Source organism: Falco punctatus (assembly GCF_963210335.1).
Source record: "Falco punctatus genome assembly, chromosome: 2".
In the NCBI taxonomy this organism is placed as follows: Eukaryota; Metazoa; Chordata; class Aves; order Falconiformes; family Falconidae; genus Falco; species Falco punctatus.
The window spans coordinates 15,777,162-15,792,372 of record NC_137581.1 but is presented as its reverse complement, the minus strand read 5'-3'; the positions used below and the strand labels follow the sequence as shown (position 1 = coordinate 15,792,372).

Genomic DNA, 15,211 nt, shown 5'->3' with positions numbered 1-15,211 from the left:
TGCAACCTTGAGCTGAACGGGCTGTGTTATGCTAAAGGGTGCTGCAGCAGTACCAGATAATAAAGATTAAGTTTGATTAGTTCTCTATGCTTGGTGCTAGTTCTCCTACTCAAGGGAGGCTCAGGAGAAGTGCCACAAGCCAGTGGGCCTTTGTTTGAAAAAAAGCGGGCATACAGAAGGGCCAAATGTGATAGTACACATGTATATATATTTCTTGCTTGCCACTTGTGTCAGAACATGATGTCTTATTTTCTGTTACAGTGATTTCATACCAGCTATCTACTATTGTAAGATTCTCTTCTTTCAGTCCAACACGGATCTACTCTATAATCATTAAAAGCTAATGTAACTTCAGTTGGTTTTTCCATGCTAAGTGAAAGAAATCCAGCTGCTGGGAGAAGAGGCTGGAAACTATGAAGCAGCTGATGAAAGTTCTTGTTAACACCGCACCACCTGTAAGTACATCACAGCCTGAAGCTTTAGCAGATCTAGGCCAGCTGAGGTGTGTGGATTGTTTGTCCATCTTCACCCACCCTAGAGCATAGTAATGATGCTGCTAACTGTGCTGTTTGCAAGGTGAGCATAATTTGGGAATAAACAGTTATAAATATTCAGAATGTTATATTTTTTCAAAAACCCTAAGAATTCTGGCAAAATGCACCAGCTTTGGTCCTGCCTTACCACAAGACAGCAACTATGCTCCTTGTCAAACTAGAGTAGATACATGGTTTTGAGAATGCAGGTCTGTCAGTTCCTGCTTCTATGAATCCAGGGACTTTTCCTGAATACCCAGTTATCTATCTCAGTCAGGCATTTGAGAGCAACTTTAGCTGTCTAGAGATTCATCTGACAGCTAGTTGCTAACCTTAGTTTGAAACTTCTCCCACCCGTAACCATGAAAAGAAATCTGGATTTTATCTTCTTTGGTAATGTTCAAAAGATGTTAGTGGCAGCAATGTAGCTTTGGCTAGTACAGACGAAGTAAGCAAACCTCTCCTCTGCCCACAAAGAAGATATACTGTAGTCTCATTGTGTGATGTTCGCTAGAAAATTGCTGGAAGAGATACACTTACATTCAAGTGGGTTGGCTTCCGAGTTCATTGGGGAAGTGGTTATAGCTTCCCGATCTCTGCAAGGATGCTTATATCACGTGATAGCTAAGCAAAATGAGGTCTCCACACAGTCCAATTGGTAAGTCAGAAAAACTGCATGAGGTTGCATCCCTAAAATGGGAACTGACATGTTTCAAGCAGATTCATCATTACAGAAGTTTTGCTTTCCATAGTTAACCACAAAAATTTTGCCATTAAGTCTAAGCATGTTCAAATCTTTCCTCTCGACAATTTCTGCCACTGTGTACCTATAACCATTAAAGTCTCGCAATTCACATTGCATAATATTCCTTTAGTTGCTTAGTGTATTCATTTTCTGCTTGTTCACCATTGAAATGTATTACCATTCTGAGGTATACTCATGTCACACTTTGTTCCATTCATAGCACTAGTCTCTATCCATTTTGCTTATCCGTATGTATAGGTTCCCTACTGATAGAACATTTTTCTATGTTCTTGCATACTTCTCAAGTTAATGTTTATGCTGTTATAAATATTACATGGGATGAACAACCTACTAGCATGAATGCACTCTATAAAAATAAGTAAACACGTATTCTGATTTCACATCTCTTTCTCTTTGGTTTAAATTCATATTACCAGACAAAATTGCAAAGACAATAAGGCCCATATAAATCCATAAAAATAATATGTAGAAATAAAAGAATCATGGGAAATGTCTTTCCCATGCAACAGAGTCAAATTCTGTAGAGGTATAAAAGATCCTATAAGCTATATAACAGGCCAGCTATAAATTGGGTCCAAGAGAGAAAACTGTCAATCAGCATAAAAATAGTTGATCAAACATCGATCCAAATTTTCATCTTAAAAGATCTCCGTATGAACACGTGAACTTTGCTTTCATGCAACAATGCCTACAAATTTAGCTTGGTGGGCAGCTATAGAGCTGTTTCATGATCTGCTGCAGTTTCGCATTGGACAAGTGTGGGCTGGGTTTCTCTGAAGCCTGGGAACAGGTATGGCAAACTAGGGCAGAGTTTCCCAGAAGGTAACTCCTGCTTCCATATTCTTGCAATTAATGTAACAGCCCTCAGTGGTTTAGGCCAGACATCCTGAGTGAAACTAAAACAATAAGTCTTTATTCCTTCACAAGGAACTATGATAATAAGCAAGGACTGAAGACTACTGATTCTGAAAACACTGTTGTCGCCAAGAGCATGATGCATTTGCTCTTTTAAGATCTGGCACTATTGTTTGTATTAAGTGCAGGAAAAGCCACCCTTGCTTGATCAGAACATTTGCATTATTGAAGTGACTACTTTTTTCCTCAGGATTTGGGAAGCTGCCATAATCCAGGGGGCAACACCTGCAACAGCCAATACAGGCTAGATAGAGAGCACATCCCCAGTGCAACACCTCTGGTTTCGCTGTACACAAGCAATAAATCTAAACTAATTGTAAATGACAGAAAACCAGCTGTACTGGATTTGCATAAAACACACTGGGTCTGCTTTTTTTTTTTTTTTTTTTCTCCTTCTTGTCACAGTATGGTCGCTGATCTGTTACGAGTGTGACAGAGTAAACTCCTTCCACCCTTTGCAGAGCAATTGACAACTACCTCCAGACCAAGCCAGAATAACAACAGGCAGGGGCAGGTCATCTTTAGACAGGATGCTGTGACAAATTAATTTTTACTGCAAATAAACTGCCTTTTATTAATAGCCAAAACCCCCTAGGCTAGTTTCCTCCTCCCATAAAAATGTAAACTTGCATTATGTAAAAATGCAAACTTTAGTTACAGTAAACTTTTGAGACACGGACTGAGGACTGGAGGGAGTCTTCCTTTAGTGTGCAATCTTCTTTTGTTACACATTAATGTAAAAGATCATAAAGGATTAAAATGCACAAAAGCCTATTGTTCCTGATCCGTGATCAGCCATAATCACCTGGCAGTGACATTTCCTCAGGAGAAAAGGTAATGATGTCAAGTTGATTGTAAAGGGATAGGGCACCTGGTATGCCTCTGGGAGTGTTTCACTCCAGACCAGGCATGTGTTTCCAAAAGCAGTATCCCAGTCATCTGAACACGTGGCACTTGGGTTCACGCTAGGATCTGCTGGGCATGAGCAAACTTTGTCCCTTTCAGACAGTACTGAGCCAAAAAGCACACCACCCCACTGATGGACCCTCAGCTTGCTGGATCAGACCCGAGTGGGTCTGGAGCAGCCCGCTCCCACATGGGTGCCCAGGCCTCAGCACCCACTTTTCACCCTCCAGATCCACTTTACTCCTTAATATAGACACAGATTGTGGTGCCTGGGAAAGAGTCTAACAGACTTTTGGTACTGATGAAATTGTGATGTGAAATTCCCCCTTCCCTTATTTTGCCCTGAAAGTGCTCTGACTCCAGTTGGTTGACCTTGGCAGGCTGCTAGGTGCCCACCCAGCTGCTCTCGCCCCCCCTTCTCAGTGGAACGGGGTAGAAAGTAAGATGAAAAAGCTTGTGGGCTAAGATAAGTACGAGGGGTGGCTTAGCAATGGCTGTCACACAACAGTCTCGACTCAGGGAAATTAGTTTATTACCAATCAGGTTGGAGAACGATAATGAGAAGTAAAAACTAAATCTTAAAACACCTCCCCCGCCGGCGCCGGGCCCGGGGGCCGCAGTCGGTGCCGCCCCCGCCGTCCCGGCCGCTCCTGCCCCTCGGGGGAGGGTCCTCACCCCCTGCCCGGCCCCGGCGCGGGGTCCCCCCCACGGGAGGCGGGTCCCCCCCACGGGAGGCAGCTCCCCACGGGCTGCTCCAGCGGGAGCCCTTCCCAGGGGCTGCAGTTCCTCACCCCCGGCCCCAGCGCGGGCCCCGCCGCGGGGCGCAGCTCCTCAGGCCCGGCCGGCCCCGGCGCGGCCCCCGCGGGGTCCCCGGCCCTGCCCGCAGCCCGGCCCCGGCCCGGGCTCCTCCCCGCGGGGCCACGGGCCCTGCCCGGAGCCGGCCCCGGCGCGGCCCCCGCGGGTCCCGGCCCCCTGCGGGCACCCCCTGCCCGGGCTGCGGGGGGGAGCTGCTCCCCCGCGGGCTCCGTGGGCCGGGGGCACGGCCTGCCCCGCCGGGGCTGCCCCGCGGGCTGGGGGAGCCGCTGCTGCGGCGCCCGGAGCCCCCCGGCCCCTCCGCACCGCCCGGGGCTGCGGGGCTGCTGCGCTCACACGGTCCCGCTCCCCTCTCAGCTGCTGCGCGGTGTTCTTTACCCTTTCTTAAGTATGTTACCACAAAGGCACCACCAGCACCGCTGACAGACAGCTTTGGGCAGTGGCAGGTCTGTTGAAGCATGCTGGAATCAGCTCTGCCTGCATGGGGGCTGCTGCTGGTGCCTCTGTACAGAGGCTGTACCTGGAAACCCCCCACTACCAAAACCTTGCCACAAAAAAAACAATACACGAACATCTGTCAACCTCCTGTTTCAGCCGTCTCACGTGCTTCCTGGTTCTGGCCTGTAGCATCCTTGGGAGGGTGAGAACAGAGGGAAGTTAATTTCCTGGAACAAAGAAAAGTGAGAAGGAGAGGGGAGCAAGCACACAGCCTCCTTTGAGTAATTCTTTGCCTGAGATTGGGTTATTGCCTTACAAAAGACAGGAGGTTGTCTTTACAGAAAATGAAATGACATTTAGATGTCATGTTTTTAAGATGAACACCAAGTTCTTTTTAAGTGTATGTATTAATGTATTTACTAAGATTTTTACAAATTAGACACTGTCAAACTCCTGCTAGAATGTTGCAACCCCATCAAGTCTATATCTATTATGTCCATTTTGTACACTGTTGTAACATACTCTTCTGTAAAATATTGTTTGGTTGAAAGCAACTCTAAGAGTTTGGTAAATTTTATATCAGTTATAGATCCTGAGGGGAAAAAAAAAAAAAAAAGAAATGTAGAGAAGCAGACAAAATGGAAATATTAGACCACAAAAAAGAAACCGCAAATAAAAATAAAAAAAAGGTGAGAGGATGTTCCCATGCTCTATGGATCTCCTTCAGGCAATGATGCAAGAATTTTTTATGTTGTTTTCATAAAGCAAACATTTTAATGGTAAATTTACTGCCTTTAAATTATATATTCATCATAACAGAGTAAAGAGAACAATGAAGAGGCCTTGTGGCTGTACTTCATTGTATTTCTTGTAGTTTTGTGGAAAAATCTGAGATAAATGCATCACAGATGAAGTCAGGAGTAATATTAACACATGCAGTAACAACAGGAGGCTTTTTCGTAACAGGATGACAGTCTGGGGGTGGGAAATGGCACACTTCAGGTGTCTGTAACATAAGCAGCAACATCTGAAATGCTCAGTTAAGTGCTCTCTATGGCAAACAGTGATCAATAGGCAGTGACAGGCCACAACTAACTCAAGCAATTTCAGGAATCAAGTTACAGGCGATGAAGCCCGGTGTTATCCTTCCATTTCAAAGAAATGGAGTGAAAAATAGTTACTCACGTGGGGTTTGGCTAAGCAACCGCTCAGGCTGGCGAGCAGCTATATGAATAATTGTTCTAAAGTTAGCAAGGCTTCTTTGTGACTCACTCTTCACCACCCGAGTGCAAGCGGTCCTTATTTGGTTGTGCCGTTTTTAATGGTTGTGTTGTGTTTTGATGGTGCCAAAGTCAAAATCCACCATGCTGGAAAACTCAGCGTAACTTGCTTTGTGTGAAACAAAGGCTGCAGCCCTGCTTAAGAAAGAAAATCTTCCGTGGAAGAACATCTCAGCAGTATAACCAAGTTTACCAACAAGGTGATGCTATTGTCTTTACACTCAGTTACTGAAAGTCAAGACAGAGGAATAGAAAAGGACTCATCCCACACTCAGAGGACCTGTCTGACGAGCAGATAACTACCAGTCATGAATTAATGCTGTGAATCAGGAATCATTTGAATAGAGACAATAGCATGATCATGACTGACAACTTCTAGGGGAGGGGGAAACGGTGTAAAAATTTTTTACCTGTGTGTTCACTTATGGCTGTTTTCAGGTTTTTGCAATCCTCCTAGCTGAATGTCAGCTCTCTCTAATACACATGAGATAAATCAAGCTTCTGCATGGGTCTTACATTGATTACATTCAAGTTTAATATCTCACACCTTCTATACTAGAGCATAAAACCCCGGTGGTAAACCTATAATTCCTCTGGAATTGCTTTACTGCATGTCAGTTTACAATGAAGTCTATCAACTCTCTGGTGTTTCAGGGCTGTTTAATTTTTTGATAGAAATAGGATTTAGCAAATCAGGCTAAATGCAAAATTTTGGTTAACACTGTTTATACTCCCAGCACTTTTTCGAAACACCTATACAAGTCCATGAGACTCGGCACAGGCAAAGGCACAAGAAGGTAAAGCCTTGCTGTGTCTACCCTGCCTTTTGGACCCTGGCCTCCGTCACCACCGAAGCCCAAACTCACCATGAACTGCATGTACAGACATGTGCAGTTCCTCAGGATGAGTCAGGGAAAGCTTCAGACGTTGACTGCTCCTTGGTTTAGGTTACATTTCGTGTGGATGGACCAAGTGCAGCATGCCTCCCCATGCTGTCACAGGTACTCTGCCTGCCCTTGCAACGCTGTTACATGATCAGTCTGTTTTAGATGCAATTCTGCTGCTTATCACAGAGATTTGCTGCAGAATTACAGGCAGTCTGAGGTTGTATTAGTCCAAGTACTAAGTTAAAGGTTTCCTGCATGAAGGAGTATGGTTTTGTCAAGACAATATGTACGCAAGGCTTTAGATTGCATCTTGACCCGGTCCTTTAAAGACAGTGTTGAGCCAGGCTTACAAATGGATGGACACAGCCAGCTACAAAAAAGGAATTAATAAATCAAAGGTGACTACGGGATGATGCCACTGCTACTGCCCAGCAAGGTTTGGATCCACGCTGCAGTGAAATGCAGCTGACTTGACCTCTTCCCTTCTCCCTTCTCCATGTCCTGTACATGTGCTTCTGGAGAAAGGAAAGACTGCATGCACCTAAAAGTTATATCTGGTTACTTCAATTTAAATCAAATAAAGCAAATTACTATATGGAAAATTTTGAGAGATCCACATGTGTCTGTTAGATGGAGGAAAGAGAGACTCCTGATCATTGACAAAAGGAGCATAAAAAAATGGAGGATGTCAGAACTAACACATGTAGGTAATATTTAGAGGAATCCTATTTCCCTTGTGGTTTATTGCTCAAAATTATTATTGTAAAAACTTATCTCTATATTTACATCTTTTTCCCCACACAATGTCCCAATTACACTGTTGTAAATACAAAGTCATTAAATGCAAAGCAATTCTAGACACTGTAAGAAGATGGTAAATCCACAAGTTAAGATACCTTAAGTTTTATTGCTAAATTATTAGTAACTTAGATCTCTTAGTTGTTGTCACATTGTGCTGAACCTGAACATCTAATCCCTTCCTCAGGCCTTTTTCGCCCTAAAGCAGTGGTATGTGAGGTACATCTTGCTGAGAAATACCGCAGTACACCTTGATCCACTGAAGAACTGCATTGCCTCTCTCCAGGGATGGGCTGACACAGTGCCAAGGGACCCCAGCAGGACCTCCATGCCCAGGCAGGGATGACTGAAGGTTTTTACCCTCACAAAGCCTGCAAAAGGGATACATAGCCCTGGCTTCCAGTTTCCAAGGGACAGCTTTGAAGAGAGCCCCCCTCAGTGGTATATTCTGTGGAAATGGAGTGCAGAAGCCATGGAGATGTGCCTCTCCCTACAGTCTAGGCCCCAGCCAAGAAAGATGGCACATAACAACCATGAGGGGACTTCAAATTTGTGTTGTGCAGAGGCCATTCTGCATCCAAAAGGAGTGTGCCACACAAAGCTGAGGCAAGAAGAAGGCTGAAGGTTCATTTTGTGCAAAAATACCAGGAAGGTTCTGAAGCAGACTGTGCCTCACTGAGCTTAGCCTCAAGAAATCACTATGCAAAAAATCATTTTACTCTGCAGAAATATTTGCCATGTTTGAATTTTATTTTCTGTTAGTCAAGTTGAATAACCAGGTAACAGAACAAAACAAATCAGGAGTCCTGGAGACCATAAGAATCCAAGTGTATCCAGTTTGGTAGGACCTTAAATACAATATCATGTAATCCATAAGTGTCGCAAAGAAAACCTTTCCCAGGAATTTTTGGGCTTTCTTTTTGCTTGATACTCACTGTAGACCACAGCCAGAAGCCGCTCACTCACTCGCCACACACAATGGGATGGGTGAGAGATTACAAGTGCAAAAGAGAGAAAACTCATGGATTGAAACACAGTTTAATAAGTGAAAGAAAGGGATGGGGGAGGGATGCAAAGGCTCACCACCTCCTGCGAGCAGATTGATGTCCAGCCAGTCCCCATTCAATGGCTACCTTGGAAGACAACCCTCACTCCACCTTCTTCTGCTAGCCCAGTTTTATTGCTGAGCATGACATTGTATCATACGGAAAATCCCTTTGGAGAACTTGGGTCAGCTGTCCTGACTCTGTCCCCTGACAGCCTCTTTACCATTCATCCTCTTCCAGACACTGTGGGGACAGAGTGTGAAACAGAAAAAGCCTTGACACTGTGCAAACACTCTTTACCAATGCCCAAAACACTGGTGTGTTATCAACACTGGTTTAGCCACAGACCAAACATGGCACTATACAGCCAGCTATGAAGAAAGTTAACTCCATCCCAGCTAGGTCCATAACATTCACAAAGACATTTGAGCAGCTCTTGAGTTGCATTGAGTCCACTGTTGGCTGCATTCAGCTTGGGCAGAATCCTGCTGAGCCTCCTGTCCAAGTCAAATTACTAAGAAACAGTGATCATTCACCACTGAATCATCCAATCCTACTTCACTTTTTCATCCTACCACATCCAAAGGAGGCTCAGGTCTTAGTTTCTATGTCTTTTCCACTAGACCACAAAAGCTCTGATGCCCATTAACAAGTTCTGCATGGGACAGACTTCCATGAAACATCCTTGTTCAGCATTACTCACTTCAGAAAATGTCACAGTGTAAATATTTCAGTGACAATAATGTGAGTCTTCTTAATATAATTTTACATCATGGAGCCCCTTTATTGTCACTATGGGACTGCAGCAACTTCTTTTATTAAATGTCTCTAACATCATTTCTTCTGACCTCCTTGAACTTTCTCTACAAAAGCCATACTCTCTGACATAGGCACAGGCACTCTGCTGAATGTAAATGATACATTATCTATATATCATTATATGTACAATGATATATAATAACTATGATGTTTGGGCAGGAAATTATTTTGCCTGACCCAAACAGTTCTTGTCATTCAATATCAAGACAAAAAGATGAAGTCTGGAAAATTCACACAGCTAGATCTAAAAATTAGCATCTGTTTCCTTTTGATATTGATCTTATTAGAGTTAGATTGATTCTTGCTGATTTTGAACCCAAAGAAATTACAATTCTTTTAGTGGAAAGCTTTTTATTTCAGTTCAAGCCCAATGTTCATCAAACCCCTCTCTCTTTTTAAAAAAAAAACCACCAAACAACAAAACAAAAAAACAAAAAGGAGGGGAGTTGAGAAATTTCCAGTAGAAAATAAAATGGAACGTGATGTCTGTCCTTTCTCAGCAAGGTCTTGTGTTTAAACTCTCCTTTTCAGTTTTACCCATGGCCCAGTTAAAAGATATGTGTGATTTGCTCAATAGCCTGTCAAGCGGAATGGGGCTCTGGAGGCTTTCAAATTCCTCTAGTGTATAAGAGGAAATAGTCAGTACCACACACTAGAGACATGGAGTTCAAAGTGGTTTAAGCACATCCTCATCTCCTGCCACGGAGAGCATGGTCCAGATCCTACTTTACTGCCACAGTCAGACATAAACTCAGTTGTTAAGGAAGAAAAAGATGAACCTACCCTAACAATAATTTTTTTTTTTTTTTCATCAAGCTTTAGATTTTGGAAATTGATAGATTTCCTGTAAGTCTACCAAAATGTACAGAAATTACCATATGGAGGGTATCTGGGTTGTTTTCAATATCAGGTGGAAGCATCGTTCCTTTAGCAACTGCTTCAAACATAGTGTGTAATGTAGTCCTCTCTTGCATAATTCAGCAGTGTTTTTAGTATAGGTCATCTTTCTCTGAACTGAAAGTTTTTCTCATCGTGTCAGTCAGAAGTACATTGGACTTAAGCTAGTAACACACAAACTCGTCAATACATGTTCAGCTATACCCATATGAGCTGACCTATTGTGAGAAACCATAATGGTCTTTTTCCATTTATGTGCCTCTCCTTTTGGATTAGAGGTAATATGCACAGCCTGAAACAAATCACAAGCCAGTCTGTGGACTGGTGTTTCCAGTCCTCAGAAACTATCACTTCCAGTAGGGTGTGGTGGTATGAAGCTGAGACCGGTGATGGTCCCAGGGGACCAGGGAGGTTGTGGCTGCCCTGCTCAGCTTTGGTTTTCTCTGCCAATGCTTCATGGACCTCGATCAGATTGCACTGGTACAGCTAGAGGTAGAAGATATCTTCACATTCGTTAGGGTAAGCTCCTCTCTCTTTTTCCTGAGGGATTTCACCTATTTTTGTAAATTATATTTTATATCTAGTTCTCCAATATAAAAAGACTCTCCTGAAAGGCCATCTCATTTGGGAGGAAAGCGACAAAGACTTCCCACAGCTTCCTATTTCTAAAGGGCACATTTAAAGAGCTGCCTTCCGATCTCTGTAAAAACAGCAGAAACCTATTTAACTTCACTGAACTTCACCTTTCCTGCAGCATAGGGTACCTCACAAGAGAACTTGATTCAGAATAATTACCTAGACAGTGTTGTGCATGCTTCCTAGGAAATGCCACTAGTTTCAGTGAGATAGGTCTCCCATCCATCACATCTCTGCCTCTGCATCAACTAATACAGGCAGGCTGTCTGACCAAGAGGCTGTTGCAAAATGCCTTTGTGTATAAGGAACTTGGGGGAAGTCCAGTAAGAAGCGATTATACAGTAACTGTACTGATGAAGTTACACAACGTGAACTTCCCTATGACCCTGTGGTTTCACTGTTGGGAGAATATGAAAAGGAAGAGCCAAAGCTGGCTGCTGGCTATGACATGACATCAACAGGGAAGTCAAAGGCAAGGTTTGTTTAACATGCTTTCATTTAGTTCTTAGAACAGTGATGACATTACATTAACACCACCAAAAAGTGAGTCATGTATATAATTGCCACTTGGAGCTATCAGGACCTATATAAGTATTTTAGCTGTGGTCTTGAGAGACAGAAGGTCAAACCCTTTCTGCTGTAGCAAGGTTCCTTGGTAAACTGGGCACTATGCAATACCTCCTGCTTTGTGCTGCCATCCTCTTACCTAAGAGTCTTGCTTTCCCAGCACAACTTAAACTAGAATCATCGAGCAACACAGACCTTGAGGATTTAAAGGTATGTTACCAGGGGGACAACATAACTGCATTATCGATAACCTGATTTTTGATTTAGCTTCTATGTTCCTTTCCTATCTGTTTATATTATCTTCTTGTCTTACACTACCACACCAGTTTTCGCAGACGTGACTAAAGAATTTAAACTTGCTGACTAGTTTTAGACACCCTAAGTCTAGCATACAAAAGAAATCAAGTTCCAACTGGCAATAGAGGAGCATGTCACCCTTCCAAAACATCTCAAAAATATTATGTAGACTACATTGGAAGGTTGCATATTTGAATGCTCAGTAAATAGTGTTTACTTAAAAGGGTTGCTTGCTTACAGTGTTTTGCTGCTATTGCAATTCTTTTTATATGTGTTGGTCAATAATACAGTGAGAACAGAATTTGATAAACTAAAATAGGGAGAGAAAATAGATCTAAAACTAGCATGACTGCAGGATAATGAAACAATTCAATCATATCTATAATGCAATTACCAAAAGATCACAGGTATATGTATTAATTTTTGTTTCCTTTTCTTCTTCCAGGCATATCTTGACAGATTCTTTCCACTTCTTACAAAAACACCAAGTTTAAGCTTAGAAGACAGGATTAAAGAAATGCAGAGGTTTTTCCACCTGACTTTAACTGGAAAATTAAATGCAGAAACAAAAGAAACAATGAAACAGCCCAGATGTGGAATCCCTGATATAGCAAATTACGAAACATTTCCTGGAAATCCAAGATGGAGAAAGAGACATTTGACTTACAGGTAAGTGATGTTTCAGGTTTTATGGGGAAAGGGGTTGCTTTGTATTTAACTGCATGGGTTTCCTTCACACTCTAAGTGACATTAATCTGTCTCATTTTGCTACCAGGATTGTGAATTATACACCTGATCTACCTCAAAAGAAAGTGGATGATGCAATTAGAAGGGCCTTTATGGTATGGAGTGATGTGACTCCACTGAAGTTCCAAAGAGTATTCAAGGGACATGCAGACATTATGATTCAATTTGCACGTGGTGGTGAGAACACTTGTAATTTTTAAAATACAGTGGTCCATATTTGACTCAAAACATGTATTTTTATAGCCACAGCTTTAAGGCAGAACAGTTGGAATTATTCTGAAGTGTGCATAAATTTTATCTTGTCTTTATCATGCCACCGAATTTGTATGTTATGATTCAGTTTTACTCCTACGAAACCATTAAAAAATCCTTTCAGAGTTATAGCTGAGAAATGGAGGGACAATTTAGCTCCAGAACAAGATACTTAGATTTAGATGTTCAAAGCTCTGTCTGCCTTGACAAATAATGCAAACTAATGGGAACTGATCTGTAGAGCAAACCAGCTGGTTCTGAAGATCCAGCCTCCACAGGCTGGATTCAGGCAGGTTCAGGCTGGTTTACTTTGATCTAGATCTAGTTTGGTACCCCGGACTAAACAGGCTTTGGCATCTGGGGTACATTAGGTTTGCTCATAGAGAGTATCTTCTCATTGATTTTCTTCTAGAAGGAATCCCATTGATGCACTCCAAGATTGCACCAAGGTGCAAGCAAAAGCATGGTAAATGCGCATGTCCCAGTAGAGTTACTTCAGAAGCTCCCCTGTGATCTAGATTAATATATGAATGCACCCATACCTTTAACCTGTGCCTGGCACCTAAATTGACTCAACTTACCCAAACTAAATGACTACTTTATGGTTAGCTGACTTGTTCTCTAGATCCATTGACAATAGTTATTAGATCTCCATCAACCGTAAGTGAAGATCAGACACCTAGCTTACAAGTAGATGGCTGCATATAAACACCAAAATGTCCCAAGCTCACTAATGGGAAGCATCTTGTGTTGCCATGAAGAATTGACTAATGTGCCAGTCAAAGTGAGAAAGGATCCTGCAAGCTGGAATTTCTGACAAAGGCTCACAAAAAATGTTCAGCTCTTTCTGAAACATGCAGCAGTCTGAATTAGCAAATACAAGTTTTGAACCTAAGTCATTAATTTGGACAGTGTTTCCTAAGCCTTGCTCCTCGTTTCACAACCTTGCTGCTATTGTAGGATTTTTTTGTAAGGTTTGGTAATGAACAAAACTCGCACAAACAAGCAACATGTTTCAATTTGCTGAATTTAAACATTACAGCTGATGTCATCTGAGGATACATTTCTTTTTAAATGCAGAGCACGGTGATGGATATCCTTTTGATGGAAAAGGTAAAACACTAGCTCATGCATTTGCACCTGGAGAAGGTATTGGTGGAGATGCTCATTTTGATGATGCTGAAAGGTGGTCAGAGTACAATCAAGGTAAAACCCACATGTGTGTATAAAGGGGAAAGGCAAATATTGTACATGTTAGAAGAATACGGCCATAGGAAATGCTTTCCATAACGCTTCATGCTTTGGCACCATTTCAGGACCAACATTTCTGTTCTCTTCAACTACCTTTCTAAGTACTTGTGCCTCATTATCATTAGCAGCTACATAATGCCTGTCTGTCCACATTTTAAAGCCCTTTCATGGACTAAACAAGGACTATGAGCCTCTGTTTTCAATATAAATTATGAAAAGGTAAAATGACCTGCTTGTAGTTTGACTAAAAGCAGGGTTGGAAAGAGACTCAGGGCCTCCAGATGCAAGAGATCAGTAATGTTTTTATTAAAATATTACAGTAACGTAAGAAAGATCAGTAATAACTGATCAAAACTCTGAGATTTCATTCCAAGGGAATTAAAGATATAAATTCTCCTGCTGCTTCAATTCTTTGTATGCTAAAAAGAAATGTCACACCTTTAACATACTTTTCTATTCTTCTGTGCTGCAGAAGTTAATTTGTTCCTTGTTGCTGCTCATGAATTTGGCCATTCTTTGGGACTTGCTCATTCAAATGTCCGGGGAGCTCTGATGTACCCTCTCTACTCATATGTGAACCCAGCAATCTTCAGACTTTCAGAGGACGATAAGCGAGGAATTCAGAAGCTATATGGTAAATTCATTATAAGATTTGATTTTCAAGATAAAACTTGCTGTGGTACAGGTCTCACTACTCTCCCTGATTGCAAGGGCCTCATCATATTACCAAAAAGAAAGAAGGGGAACAAACTTGTGAGAAACATATCCCTGTATACTCCATCTGCTATGTTCCTTCTGTAGCATGTTGCCACTGCAACCAAGAGGTGATGGAGTAGCAGTGCAGCAGCCTGATGCACTGTCTTCCTGCAGACCTACATATTGCCAAACAAATCCAGTGGACTTTGCTCTGCAAATGAGCTCTTTCAGTGAGTGGGTTTACTGGCAGGGAAATGAAAGATACTGTGCCACTTACTGAGTCAATGGGACAGTTCAGTGAAAGCAGAAACTACTCAGCAGTAGAAGTGGAACACAACAAGAATTGACCCTACAGAGTAAACTTTGCCAGGTTTGCTTTTCTTTAGATGCCACCTTCCTCAGGGTGAGGAACACTAGGAACAAAACACAGTTGTCTACATTGTGTATTTCCAGTACAGTCTCTATATTTTGTGCTTCTTTCCCACAGGGAGAAAGTCATCAAACTTTTGAAGGCAGTGCTTCAAAAAGATGAAATAATTCACATCTGGTTGCTTTGGTATGCCAAAACGATTTTAATCCTCTAGATAATTAAAGTGGTAAACTCCTGGACTGCACTTTCCCTCCCTGATTTTTTATATTGATTTATTTGCACTTTATACAATTTCAC

General features: G+C 42.2%; 2 protein-coding genes across 2 annotated transcripts; one reads left to right on the top strand and one right to left on the bottom strand.

Annotated features, from left to right (window-relative positions):
• LOC308059341 (uncharacterized protein) overlaps window positions 1–15,211 on the bottom strand; it is a gene marked incomplete at its 5' end in the record, with an annotated part of 203,844 nt that overhangs the window by 166,245 nt on the left and 22,388 nt on the right.
• On the top strand, window positions 8,620–15,158 carry MMP7 (matrix metallopeptidase 7). 2 transcript variants are annotated; one of them, XM_080376507.1, is made up of 6 exons: window positions 8,620–11,511; window positions 12,044–12,267; window positions 12,374–12,522; window positions 13,678–13,803; window positions 14,321–14,482; window positions 15,032–15,158. In XM_080376507.1, the coding sequence occupies exons 1-6, from the start codon at window positions 11,404–11,406 to the stop codon at window positions 15,052–15,054; spliced, it is 792 nt and encodes a 263-aa protein (XP_080232633.1). In that variant the 5' UTR covers window positions 8,620–11,403; the 3' UTR covers window positions 15,055–15,158. The 2 variants fall into 2 exon arrangements, with proteins under 2 accessions (XP_080232633.1, XP_080232632.1); XM_080376506.1 differs by having other exon boundaries at window positions 14,321–15,158.